Source organism: Hypanus sabinus, chromosome 17 (assembly GCF_030144855.1).
Source record: "Hypanus sabinus isolate sHypSab1 chromosome 17, sHypSab1.hap1, whole genome shotgun sequence".
NCBI lineage: Eukaryota > Metazoa > Chordata > Chondrichthyes > Myliobatiformes > Dasyatidae > Hypanus > Hypanus sabinus.
Window position 1 is genome coordinate 3,749,131 of NC_082722.1, and position 14,186 is coordinate 3,763,316.

Consider the following 14,186-nt stretch of genomic DNA (forward strand, 5'->3'; position numbering starts at 1 on the left):
ACCTATGGAGGATTTCTATTCTGCATTACAGCCAAGATATTTCTAGCATGACACTACTGAAGTTGAAAATGTTCCTTTTGCCAATATTTTGATACACTTAAAACTTCAATCACATGAAAAATTACTGTTAATATTCATTTCAAAGTGACTATTTTTGTACAGCCTTTGTATAGGAAACACACACCTTCCGCTTGAAGTTTGGCTTTCTTTTTGATTTTCATTAATGCATAGTCCTGACTGAGGGTGATAAAGTAGATGTGGCGTCGATTGTTAATTGCTTTTAGGACAGCTAGGAGGGTAGAGGTTTCGTTGTTACTGTGCTGATTCTCCAGTCCATCAAATACAAACCCTTGGCAACAGTCGTTCAGCTACAACAGAAATTAGCAAGGAAAAACAGGTTAATTGATGATATAAAAGCTAGAAATCTTAAATAAAAGGAAAAAAAATGTCTGAAGATAATCAGCAGGACAGGCATCAGCTGGGGAAGGAGAAACAAGAGTCTAATTCATTAGTACCTCATTGATAATGTTATCTGTTTTTATTCCCACAAGTGATGCCTGGGCCACTGAGATTTTCCAGTACAGTCTGCTTGTGTTTCAGGAGTTAAAACATCACAATAAAGTTCACTTTAGCACTGAATTTATTTTCCTCTGAGGGACTTCATCCTCACACAACAAAAAAATGATCTGAAATGTTATGATTCATTTATAAATATAGATGCCCATTTATGTAACAGTGAAAGTTTTCACAAGCAACCTACAAACAACATGTACACCAGTAACTGGACAAGGAGAATTTCAATTAATTCATAATATTCTTCAAATTTGAGACAGGAATATAGATATCATACATGAATGCTAAATGCTAACAGATGCCAACTGATACAAATCAAATCATTTGTTAAATGTTTGGTTTAAATTAAACAGGGCCAGAGATAGGACTTTAAACAAGTAATAAGCAGAACCAATTTGCCAGAAATGACATGTCTAAAGATTATAAAAGAATATGTGAAGGTCAAATAAAGGGAAAAAATAAAGATGACTTAAAAAGCCAGTAAATAAAACATAGCAAAAGAAATGATGGTTAAAAATAGAGGGAAGAAAGTAATGAAAAAACTAATAAATTGGGTACAACAAAAAAAATACACAATCAAGGTGGATAGTAGTTTATTGTATGGTAGAAATCAGTCAGAGACAGCAAAGAACGTGTCTGCTAGTTAATTATTGGATGTTATGACACATCCAGAAAGGATACAGATCAAAGAAACACACTGGATAGCTGTGCTAATTAGTGAAAAGATCTAGGTAACAGAATACGAAGCAATTCCAGTTAAGAAAGGATCAGAATCTCTGTGGACTGAGATGAAAAGTATGAAGGGATTGATCATGATTAAGAGTGTTCTGCACAGCAGCAATAGTGGGTTAGAAAAGGAGGAGAAAATATGTCAGCAAGTTTTTGAAATGAATAAAATACAAAGAATAATAAACCTGGGAGATTTAACCTACAACTAAATAAACAAGAAAGAAAAGAAGAAGAAATGAAGCTTTACTACAGAGAAAGCTGTGCAAGTTAAAAGTGAAACATTCAAAACAAAGTAAGATATGATTGGAATTCAAATTGTAAAAGACAAATGAATTAAATTAATAATTTTGAAAGTAAAGACCATTTTGAAGGAATGAAGAAGAAAACTAATAACATTAGTAATGGAGAAGCAGAACAGTAGGATTCAGATAAAAAGATAGTCACTACATTTCAAGAGAATATACTGCATTACAGAGAACAAATGAGCCAAGAATGATACAAAAAGGACTGAAAATATTCATTAACCTAAGCTGCATAGTGGGTTTGTTAAATAGGTGTCCTGACCATTTTCTTCTTGAGACCTGGAACTACCACATTCCAGGAAAATCGAGTCACTTTCCACTCAGTAAGTAACAGTGTCTACTACGGAAGACACAACATCTTTACCTCCATCAGTGTCCATACCTGGCTGACTGATCTCGGCATGGAGGAGGGCTACAGGTAGCAAGAGGTAGAATGAGGAGGGAGGAAAACTAGGCATAGTCACCATCTAGAGACCTCCAACAGAAATCAGTCAGTTTAAGAAGCCGGATCAGGCCAGGAGTCAGCTGGGCTACCACACAGTCATCACTCCAAGTTGTTCATTTACACATTAGGGGACAGAGAAAACTGGACAGTAATATTACGACTCACTGGTTTATGCGCGGCTCACTAAATGCAGTGTTACCATTCCATACCTGTAGCCTCTCTGTTAGGAGCTCCACTAACATGTCTTCTGGCAACGGAAAGCTTATTGGATTGGCATCTCCAATCTGGCTGGTGGTGATGCTCACAGGCTGTTGTACAACTTGCATGTTTGTGGAAATCTGGACAGAGTAGCAACATAGATCACATGCAAATGCTACAGCATTAACATTCACATATTACACATATATGTCACAAAATCTTATGGGTACACTAAGCATGCTAAATACCAGACAAATGTTCTGATGTATGAGCTCCCCATGACCACTGTGGAAAGCGTCAAGAGGAAAGTCAACGAGCCCCTGTGACTGGTGGCAGGGAATCCTCCCAAGTTTTTCTTCAGTGGAGCTCTACATAAGATCAGGCCAGCGACAGCTGTCCTTGTCATCGGTAGTGGACAAGTTCAAGGTCACAAAGCGTACAGTTGTTAACACTGAAGGGCTCCGATGACAACCTAATAAATCAAGTTGGAGTCACAAGAAGATCCGGCCAAAAGTGAGCCACCAATTCAGCCACAGACCAGGCAGTGAGCTCCCTGCAAGTGAGAGACATAATCAGCAACCCATGCCTGGGACAGCAAGGCCTCGGCTCTGCACGCTTCCAATGATAGGGGAGTGCAAGGACAAGGGATAGGCGGGACATGGTCCAGGCAGAGGCAGAGAACCATGAGGATGAAAGGCAGTTATCGAATGCAGTGGAGCTAAGGTCACTGGGAGCTGGACAAAATGGGATTGTTCCAAGTATAAGAACGCTTGGGCAGAGCTTTGAAAACTGGAGCCCTTATGCATTTCTTTACCAGAAATTTCATTGCCAGAGGTGGTGTAAACCACACTTCAACCAGACATCGTACTGTGGTCCACCAAAGACAAGAAAGTCATCCTGGTGGAGCCGAGAGCATAATGGGAGGAAGACTACGAGGAGACTCACGAGAGGAAGGCCCTGAAGTACCAGTCTTTAGTCCAAGAGTGTAGTGACAAAGCATGGCAGACATGGCTATTTTCCAAGGAGATCAACTGTAGAGGATTCCTGGCAAGGTCAGCATGGAGATTGCTGCCTGTGCTGGGCCATGATGAAAGAGCAAGAACCAAGCAGCTCGCAGGATGGGGGAGGAAGCAGAACGAGTGTCTTGCTGGATATGGAGCAGGCAGGAGGAGTTGAGCTGGAAGTCAGGAGATGACTTGGTCACCAGTGCTGAGGGGTTGAAACACTCTATGAAGATCGGGCACCACCTGATAACTTCTGCCCATGGCCAAAGGCTACAGTTACCTCATCTGGTAACTGAAGAGAGCACCCCAGTGTATGATGCAAGCCAGCTACAAACAATGCTCTCAATTCACCCTGTCTGCCTATTTTGCATATGCCTGCAATAACCTGGCATTGTGTGAACTCTTGCCTGGGCTTGGAGATTATAAGTAGGCCAAGGTCTATTTGTCACTTTGAGCACAAATGATGGCAACAACATTCTGGGTCTTCTTATGTTGAAAATTTGGAAAAAAAAACCTTAACCTGCTTAAATCTGAAATAGTAATAGTGTGGCCATGTTATTATCAATCGAGAGTATGCAACATACCGGCTTCAGAAATAACACACAAGATCAAAGGAGCAGAAGGCAACTCATTCTATGCACCAATCAATGATCATGGCTGATCTATGCTGGCACCAACTGCTCTTCTGTGCCAGTTCCCCATAGCCCTCAATTTCTTGATGTATCAAATGATTATCTATCTCCACCTTAAATATATCCATTGATCAAACCTCCATCACCCCCAGGGGCGGAGAATTCCAGAGATTCACTACCCTTGGGGGAGTTGTTATGATGTCTCTTTTTATTGCTAAATCTTCTTGTTTCTGACACTCCCACTAGTGGAAATATTTCATCTACCTTTGCTAAACATTCTAATGTTTCAATTTGTTTGAATATGGTTACCCCTTATTCCTATCAACTCAAGGAATACTGATCCAAACTACCTTGTCTCTCCTGATAGGACAACTCTTACTGCCATTTCAAAGTAAATCAGCTTCCTCAAATGCATCTACGTGACTTTGGAGCCTGGGAGAGGGCAGCTGGCAGAACATCTGCGTGGATCCTGGAAACGAGTTTCCCAGGGGGCCTGCAAAATTAACACTGGACATCTCATGCCTTTTCCTCAGCAGGTTTACCACTGGAGTGAAAGCCTACATGATGAGACAGCAACATTGATACACATCAAGTAAGGTTATATAAAGGAATGCAGGATCTGGGTCAGATCGTGTGTGGGAGATCAGGCATCTTTTTGTGAAACTTAGATGCTGCTTGAAGAGCGATCATTTAATGCCACTTTACCAGCGGCTCCTGAGAGCGATCGGCTGCTCTGCTCTCTGCTGGGTGGCTTCCTGCTCATGGCAGTTATGGAGCCCCAGGATTTTGACCTTGCAGCAATGGCTCAATGGAGTGTAACTTGCAGGTGATCACATAGCTCCTGTTATTTTACACCACAGAAGCTGCAGACCTGGAAAATGAACTGCACTTTCCAGATGTTACAATAGTGCCAGCGCAGGAAACAAGGTATCAACGCTGGTCTCTAGGGCGACTAGCTCCTTCAGTTTGTGCTTGGACAAGTGAAGAGTTGAGCTAATTGAATCAGAATATCAACTCACTGAGGTCAGATTCAAACCCATGATTGAAGGTAATTGGGCTTCTGTGATATCATAGTTCTGGGGCCAGATTCTATGGGAAAGGGAGGAGGTGACTAAATTATTGTGATGGAGGAGGTGGGGTGGAGATGTTATCAATCACATTCAGGCATGTTGTCAGCCTGGAGAGGTACAGTAGCACAACACTTTACAGTACTAATGATCTGGATTCAATTCCTGCCACTGTCTGAACTGAATCTCCTTGTGGCTGCATGGGTGTCCTCTCACAGTCCAAAGACATACTGGTTGCCAGGTTAATTGGTCATTGTAAATTGTCCCAGGATTAGACTAGGGGTGGCTGGGCTGTGTGGCTCGAAGGGCCAGAATGGCCTAATTCATGCAATATCTAAATAATCAATAAATAGCGTCCTCTTTCTGACTCACAGGAGAAGTGGAACAAAGCCCTCCTCACCTCTTCTGTCTCACCAAGATTCCTAAGGCTGAGGATTTCCAGTTTTCATGAGTAAAAGATCTTCAGTCAGTTAATAGTAAGAATACAAGCCTCAGTACTCTACCCTTCCCATTTGTACTCCATCCACTCCCCCAACGTTGTTATTCTGGCCTCTACCCACTCTCTTTCCAGTCCTTATAAAGGGTCCAGCCCTCCACACATGCTGCCTGACTCGATGACTGCAATTTGCTCGAGAGTACAAGCCTTCCTGTAAACTGTTACTACCCTATCTATGCACATCAAGCCAATCAAACAGCAAATCTATAAGTTGAGGGAAAAGGATGTTGAATATTTTTTTGTCTTACCTCTTGGCCCAACCCACCTACTGTACATGGAAGCTAAATCTTTTTATAAAAGATGAATAGCTAGAACTTTTAAGTGTAACCTGAATAAACCACTGAGCTAAATTGTTATCTGTAAATTAGCCCTAAACGCAAACATCAGCTCAATAGTAATTCAGTCTGAGCACTCTGGGTCTTTTGCATGCAGACGAGGCTGAGAGCTCAGTTCAGCTGAAAGCGCTCATGTGAAGCTGTACAAGCCACAAGGGAACAGGCCTGACAGTAAGAATCTGAACCAAACCAGTGACAGCTATAGGAGTTTGAGATGCAGGTATGAGTGTGCAAACAGCACAGCCTGCACCCCACTCCTGCACATCTACAGCCAGCACTCAGTGTGTTTCTGATCCCATCAGATGATTGAAGGGTCAGATCCCTTTTTAAAGCTGGAATGGCAATGCCATTTTTTATTCAAGGACAAGATATAGATGATGCACCACAGGTAGCTTTCAGTGCCCAGATCTAACCACCCTTCAACTGTTAGTGACTGCAGTTTTGACTCAATTACATTATCATGGGATTATAAACCAGTGAAGTTCAGAGTGGGTGGCAGTGTGGCGATATGACTCCACCGAAGGAGGTGTAAGGTGCTCCTTCCCTCTGCCAGCCTGCAGGTCAGTCTTGGGCAAAGTGTACCTGTTTAGGCCCCCAACTGCGGTCATGTGAAGTCATGGGAGCAGGTGGTAGATGGCCATATGAGCAACCGGGGCATATCTCAAAACCTGGTTATGGTTATACCTGCCCTGGTTTATATATAACCTGGTTATGTGACCACTGAGGTCAGGTAGACATCTCTGTATTGATAATGGCTGTGGTCACCTGTCTTGTAAAAACACTGTCCAGAAGAATGTACTTAGGCAGAAAAAATTGCCAAGAATAATCATGGCCATGATAATCTACATCCAATAAAAACAGATGAATTCAGATTTTCATCCATAAAAGATCTTTATGAACCTGATGGCATTTTACAATATTTTTATGGAATTCTCTGCAATTTAACTGCTCTCTGCTCAGGTATATTTTGTTTTTATTTGGTAATTTTACTATTTTTCCTTTTTTGTATTGTTTTGCTCTAATTGTCTTCATTCTTACATAATTTATGCTTATTTCTTGTGTATGTTATGTATCAGGTCCTCTGTGCCTGTGCTACTGCTGCAAGTAAGTTTTTCATTGCAGCTGTGGATAGGACAATCAACTCAACTCTGACTTTGTCAGTTTTGACTATGAGATTCTACTGGTTAAATTCTACAAGCATGTGATGATTAAGAGAGTTCACATATTCCTAGATGTAGTTTGTGACTTCGCAGCTGTATGCTCTTTCACTAGGTGAAAGTGTATAATTTTTACACTCTGTGCCAAGTGTAAAATATCGGTTTTAAGGTTAATAAAACTGATTAACTTGAAAAAAAGATCTTACCTCTGATCATCTCAAATGAGTTAGGACAAATAGCTCACAACAACAAAAAACACTTTGCTGGAGGAACTCAGTGAGCTGATCACTGTTTACTGGGGGTGGGGAGAGGAATATTTGAAGCTTCAGCTGAAGTTGTTTTGAACACTACCTGTGAAGTCATGTAGTCAGTTTGCTGTTTTGGTATAATGTGGCTTGTCCTTGAGGTGACTTGGCTGGTCTTTGTCTGGGCATTGGCTGCTGCTGATGCAGGTTTGACTTCAGAGACTGGGCTGCTGTTAGGTGCTTGCTTGATTACTGCATCAGGGTTGATGCCTCCCAGCTGTGTGGATCCTTCCTGATGTGCTGTGGAATGAGACACCACATTGAAAGCACAGTACAGAGGCCGGAAAATTCCTCAGTTACTGCACAAAGCTTGCAGGAAGATTAATACATTGTGAGATAAATTTTCATTGAATCTTCCCATTGTCCAGTTTAGTTACAACAGTTACACAGTCACAGAGTACAGGGCTCCTCCACTATCCAAAAGCAGAGCGTTCCTATGAAACCATTTGTAAGCCGAAATGTTGTAAAGCGAAGAAGCAACTACCATTCATTTATACGGGAAAAATGTTTGTGCATTCCCAGACCCAAAAAGTAACCCGCCAAATCATACCAAATAGCACAGAAAACCTAAAATAACACAAACATATAGTAAAAGTAGGAATATGATAAATACATAGCCTATATAAAGTAGAAATAACATATTTGCACTGTAGTTTCATTTATCAGAATCAGGAAGATTCAGCCAAAACCAATTTGTAGAAAAAATTGGCACGTACATGCATGCGTACACACCTGCCCGTGCAAGGCTTCACGGTCATGGTAGTCCTTCTCAGGGTAAACACAAGTTCAAAGCGGGCCTTTTTCGTAAAAGCAAAAATCCTCTTCGGATTTCTTTCGGTTAGCGAAAACAGGTACTAATGTAAGTCTTTCGTAAAAGTGAAGTGGCGTAAAGTGAAATTTTGTAAAGTGGGGGGACACCTGCACATTCACTAATCCTACAATCACACCAATTTATTTTATTAATTATAGCATTATGCAGCACAGAAACAAGTCCTTCAGCCCAATTCAGCACATCTAAGCTAATCCCACTTGTCTACATTTTGCCATATCTGCCTAAACCTTTCCCATTCATGTACCTGTCCAAATATTTAAACATTGTAATTGTATTCACTTCTACTACCTCATTTAGAAGCTCGTTCATATATCCTCTGTCCTATATGTGAAAAATTTACCTCTCAGATCTCCTCTAAACCTTCCCTTTCTCAAAACTATGCCCTCCAGTTTTGGATAAATATAATCTATGCCTCTCATGATTGTGTAAGCCTCTGTAATGTCACCTTCAGTGTTTTTCAGAAACCAAAGCATGAACTCTGGACACTGCTGAAGTTGCCAGCTAAAGAAGATCTTCTACAGGGGGGCTGTAACCATTTCTCTTGATATTTAATGCCATTCCCATAGCTGGCATCCCATCATTACTATCCCGGTGTATAGTATTGACTAAACACAGTCAGATTAACCATAAAGCACTATGCCTATAAAAGCAAGGCTGAAGCTGGATAGTCTGAGTGGGGCTCCCCAAAGTCTTTTCACTATTAAGACAAGCCCTTAAATAGTAAAGTTATATATGGATATCAGAACTATAATCATTATTCAGAAAGCCCATAGTGGAGAGAGAGAAGCTGTTTCTGAATTGCTGAAGGTGAGTCTTCAGGTTCCTGTACCTCCTGCCCAATAGTAGTAATAAGGAAAGAGCGCATCCCGGATGATGAGAGTCCCTAATGAGGGATGCCGCCTTCCTGAGGCACCGCCTCAATGATAGGCAGGGTTTTGCCCATAATGGAGTTGGCTGAGTCTACAGTCTTTTGTGATCCCATACACTGGAGCCTCTAGATGCCAGCAGTCAGAATACTCTCCATTGGCATGCCTCCCAGATCCTCCAGGTTATTGACACCTAGGTGAAGCTGCTCAGCCTTTTCACCACGTCAATGAAGACTACTGTGTCTTCTCCCAACTTCCCCTTGCTGAAGTTCACAATTAATTCCTTGGTCTTGCTGACAAGAAGTGCAAGGTTGCTGTTGCAACAACAATGCCACATGCCATCTTACTCTGGTACAATGCTTCGTCATTGTTTGAGATTCTATCAACAACTGTAATGTAATTTGTGAACTGATAGATGTGTATGGGCTGTGCTTAGCCACACAGTCATGAGTGTAGAGATTTGGACCCAGTGAGACTAAATGAGATTAGTATAGATGGACAAAATGGTCAGTGAGGAGGTTAAGGGTCTGTTTCTGTGCTGTCCAACTCTGTCACCCTACAATAGAGCTTAAATCAGCAGTATGATTTTAAAAAATGCCCCTCAACTGTACGAACAGAGGCCCTAAACAAAGCACTCCCTTTGATTTGTATCTCGTCCACCAGACTGAACACTTACTCCCTTCAGCAACGGCTGAGGTTGACATTCATGTCTACTTTGGCAACCACTACTAATTCAGAACCACTGTACCAAGGACATGGCCGCAGGCATGTGGAGACATTACAGCTTGCCACTTATTTCTCTTTAGGTTATACACTAATCCTAGTTGTCACTGGGTCTAAGATATAGGTCTAAAGCCTTCATTGACCCTAGCTCTTGATCATTGTCCCTAGCTCTATGATAGTACGAGAGCACCTTCACCATCACCTTTACAAGGGCAATTAGGAAAGGGCAATAAATGTCAAAAAATGCAGACCTGGAGAAAATCACCAGCCCTAAACAATTTCCTTTAAACAATATATTGATCAGTCATCAGTAATTTGGGGATGAAACAAACAAGTCAAAAGTTATCCAAATGGATGACAAAGATTCAGTTTGGAATGGAGAAAGAGAAGTCCATGGGGATCTTCTACAGGCAAGGCGTGGCCATGGGTGAATGTGCAGAAATTTCAGTAAACGTGCTCAGCCTGAACTGGCTGAGGGAGATTAGATGCTACTATGAGACTCTTGAGAAAATGATCAAAATAAAGATGTTGAAATTATCATATGCATTACCCTCTTCATTCTCCTTTAGCATCTGCTCCAGAGTAGCTTTGGCATATAATTCCTGAGCCTGCAAAGCTACTGATGAGGTGCCACTTGAAACTGCTTCCTGTACAATGGAGTCTACGGTTAAGTAGGCAACTTGATAGTGGTTTGCAAGGAAGATGGCAGTTGTTGTTTTTCCTGTATAAACATGAAACAGAACATCATGCAACATCACAGATAGGAAAAGAAGTGGTCTCAGATTAAACATGTATGTTATAAATCCCTATATCAAATTCGTAAAAGTTGTGTGAGGAAGGCACTGAATCCACTGGGATGCCAAGCTCTCAGCACTCAGTCTCTGCCAATATTCATAAACTGATGAAAAGTGAAGCAATTGCAATTCGTCTTAGTGCCTCAAGATGAGGGAGGAGAAGTTTCAGCCAATGTAGCTGCTTCTGATTGCTATCCAAAAACTTCAGCTGGAAACTGTCAGTGGACATTGTTATTTCTTGGTGAGATTATTTGTTATCACGGAGCTAGCTTTGGACAATAGACAATAGGTGCAGGAGTAGGCCATTTGGCCCTTCTAGCCAGCACTCAGAGGTTTGATTGTCCCATGAAAACCAACCACATGCAAAAGGGATGTACAAGGGACACCCAACAGGTTCTGTCCTCTTAGTAACACCCAGGCATATTGAGCAGAAATATCTGTTTTGCAGAACACTGAAACACTTAATTGTGGTATAAAGGGCTAAAAATATGTTTCTGAGAGGACAGAGGCCGGCTCATGTGGGAGGTGTACTCTGGATCTCTAGATGATGTGACATATAGTGCTCAGTGTTATTGGTACTGGGGATTCGACTGTGTGATCTGGGCAAAGCTGTGTGAGAAAACCTACTCATTAATCTCACCATTTCCCAGAAGAATGTTGAGGAGCAGCTTGGCTTGGAGAGGTAGCTGGGCAATGGCAGCAGGCACAATCCCCCTTAGGTAATGATTGTACCGGTGGAAGAGGGCAGCCAGGAAAAAGACCCAGGTTCCAACACCCCATCTCAATGCCACAGCCTGTTCCTGATCGATAGTAACTCATTGATAGGGCTCACTGAGGAAGGCCTAGACTCTTCGTTTAAAGTCTTTTCCACATACAAGGCCGAAGACGATTTTCCATGGCATGTACAGTATTATTTCAACAATATTTTCACACCATCAGAAATGTTTCTTTCCCTAGGCAGTTAATCTGATCGACCATTCTAGTTAGCCCCCACCCCACACCCCCTTTTATCTAATACCTCTGTCACTGCACTCCATTGTAAACACTATAGACCACTTTTTTATAATGTTGTTTACATTGTAAATACATTATGATATTTATGTATTATGTACATTTATTCCATATCTGTACTTAATCTCCCAGCTTAATTTTTATATAATTCTTTATTCCTATAATTGTAGAATGTTGTTTTTTATTACATGAAGCACCAACACACCACAGTAAATTCCTAATACATGTACTATAAATGAATATGGTGAAAAAAGTTGATCCTTGATCCTTGCTATAGCAACATCCTTTTTTTTTCCAAGATGGCAGCACGACGCAGCTTGCAGGGGTCACTCCAGAGCTGATTATCTATTATTTGTGAAGTGGGGTGCCATGCACAATCATAATCGATTGATAACAGATGTGGGAGAACGGAGGAACATCGGGAAATCTCCAGGAGGACCTTCTTCGTTGCTGCTGCTGCTGTGAGGTCCGGGACTCTGCTGGGAAGAACAGGTCCCCAGTCCGCAGGGTCGCGCTGCCGAAGGCCATTGGCGGGGCTGTCTTAATACGCTCGGCAGAGGATGGTGCTCGGAGAAGCTGTGCCGGAGGGGATGGTCGTCGGCTCGGAGGTTCGACAGACTCGGAGTCTGCTGCGGTCAGGTCGCTTTTGGTGTGTGCTGCGTCTGCGAGGCTGAGTTGGGCGGCACCGTGGAAGTCCATAGCGGGGGTATTCCCTTCTGCCGTCAGCATGGGATGGCGAGTCTGTTGGGACTCTGGGGACTTGTGGAAACTGTGTGGTGATTTCTTTTGAACTTATAGTCCTTTAACATCTTCGGACTATTTTTACTGTGCCCATAGTCTGTTTTTTTTATCAAATATGCTATTGTTTGCACTGTTGTAACTATATATTGTAACTATGCGGTTTTGTGCAGGTCGTGTAGCTTTAGTTTTTGGTCTTGTTTTGTCCGGTGGATTTGGAGCTCCTTTCCGGGGAATGCGCTAGACGGTAGCGCCATGTTAATATGCAGCAGCCTCTCCGGACTCTGGATTGGGGTTTGCTAAACGTTATGTGGATTTTCTGGTGTAGTCTGTTTTGTCATGTGCTTTTGTGATATCATTCTGGAGGAACATTGTCTCATTTTTTAACTGCATTGCATTTGTGGTTTCTGAATGAGAATAATCTGACTCTGAATGTGAATCTAACCTTGGGACACTGGCTGTGAAGCCATTAATATCACTGTTGCTTATACAGAGGCATCCTGTGACTAAGTCACAATAATTCAATGTTTCCAAACTTCAATTACTGTCATGTTTATCTGAACCTCTATCACCTTTCCCTATTTACAAGTCATACCTGAGCAAGGAGTTCCATGTACAATGAAGGCAATGCCTCTACGGTTCCGGGCACCACATGCCTCAGGAGACAAGTCCAGTCCAAGGTATCTGCCCAGAGCCATGGATACAGGGGTGGCTTCCAGTTCTCCAACACCAACACTAATAGTAGGTTCCGGCTTCTCACCTGCAATACACACATAAACTTTTACTAATTAATTTCTTCATCTTCATTTCTTCCTTAGATCTACATGAAACTCTTTTATGAGAAATACAAATAGATCTTGCCCACTGACTTTGACATAATACTATTCCTTTCCTACTTCTAATTAACAGAAGGGAAAGAGTTGGTAAAAGTTAAATTCATTAATTCTCAAGGAAGACCACAGAGATCACAGGGTAAGATTAACAAATCCTCCCAATACTGGGTAAACACCAGGAAATCTGCAGATGCTGGAAATTCAAACAACAACACACACAAAATGCTGGTGGAACACAGTGGGCCAGGCAGTATCTATAGGGAGAAGCGCTGTCGACGTTTCAGGCGGAGACCCTTCGTCAGGACTAACCGAAAGGAAAGATAGTAAGAGATTTGAAAGTAGTCGGGGGAGGGGGAAATGCAAAATGATAGAAGACTGGAGGGGGTGGGATGAAGCTAAGAACTAGAAAGGTGTTTGGCGAAAGGTGATTCAGAGCTGGAGAAGGGAAAGGATCATGGGACGGGAGGCCTCAGGAGAAAGAAAGGTGGGGGGAGCACCAGAGGGAGATGGAGAACAGGCAAACAACTAAATATGTCAGGGATGGGGTAAGAAGGGGAGGAGGGGCATTAACAGAAGTTAGAGAAGTCAATGTTCATGCCATCAGATTGGAGGCTACCCAGCCGGTATATAAGGTGTTGTTCCTCCAACCTGAGTTTGGATTCATTTTGACAGTAGAGGAGGCCATGGATAGACATATCAGAATGGGAACTTGAATGGGATAACATTGACTTCATCTCACCCCCTCCAGTCTACTCCTATCATTTCACATTTCCCCCTCCCCCCACTACTTTCAAATCTCTTACTATCTTTCCTTTCAGTTAGTCCTGATGAAGCGTCTCGGCCCGAAACGTTGACAGCGCTTCTCCCTATAGATGCTGCCTGGCCTGCTGTGTTCCACCAGCATTTTGTGTGTGTTGTTGTTCTCCCAATACTGAGTTTTCTGATGATGAAATGAATACCCTGAGTGAAAGCGTGAAGAAAAGGAAATACACTGTGCCCAGGGGTCAAGAGGACTATCAACTCTTTTTGAATGACCAGAACCAAATAGACAAGGAGCTGAATGCTATGTCTTGATGTAAGGGACCTGGAGTAGTGTAAAAAGTTTATAATTCTCATGTGCAATCAGAGTCAATGACACAATATGCT

The 14,186-nt window shown here is 42.2% G+C and overlaps 1 protein-coding gene across 4 annotated transcripts in view; it reads right to left on the reverse strand.

Annotated features, from left to right (window-relative positions):
- The window catches only part of hydin (HYDIN axonemal central pair apparatus protein), a 1,146,554-nt gene that overhangs the window by 400,260 nt on the left and 732,108 nt on the right, over positions 1 to 14,186 (reverse strand). For all 4 annotated transcript variants that reach the window (XM_059992477.1, XM_059992476.1, XM_059992474.1 and 1 more), the window contains 5 exons: positions 12,803 to 12,967; positions 10,215 to 10,385; positions 7,290 to 7,483; positions 2,259 to 2,387; positions 185 to 368 (listed from right to left, as the gene is read on the reverse strand). In XM_059992477.1, the coding sequence (XP_059848460.1) occupies positions 185 to 368; positions 2,259 to 2,387; positions 7,290 to 7,483; positions 10,215 to 10,385; positions 12,803 to 12,967 (843 nt within the window). The remainder of the gene's footprint in view (positions 1 to 184; positions 369 to 2,258; positions 2,388 to 7,289; positions 7,484 to 10,214; positions 10,386 to 12,802; positions 12,968 to 14,186) is intronic.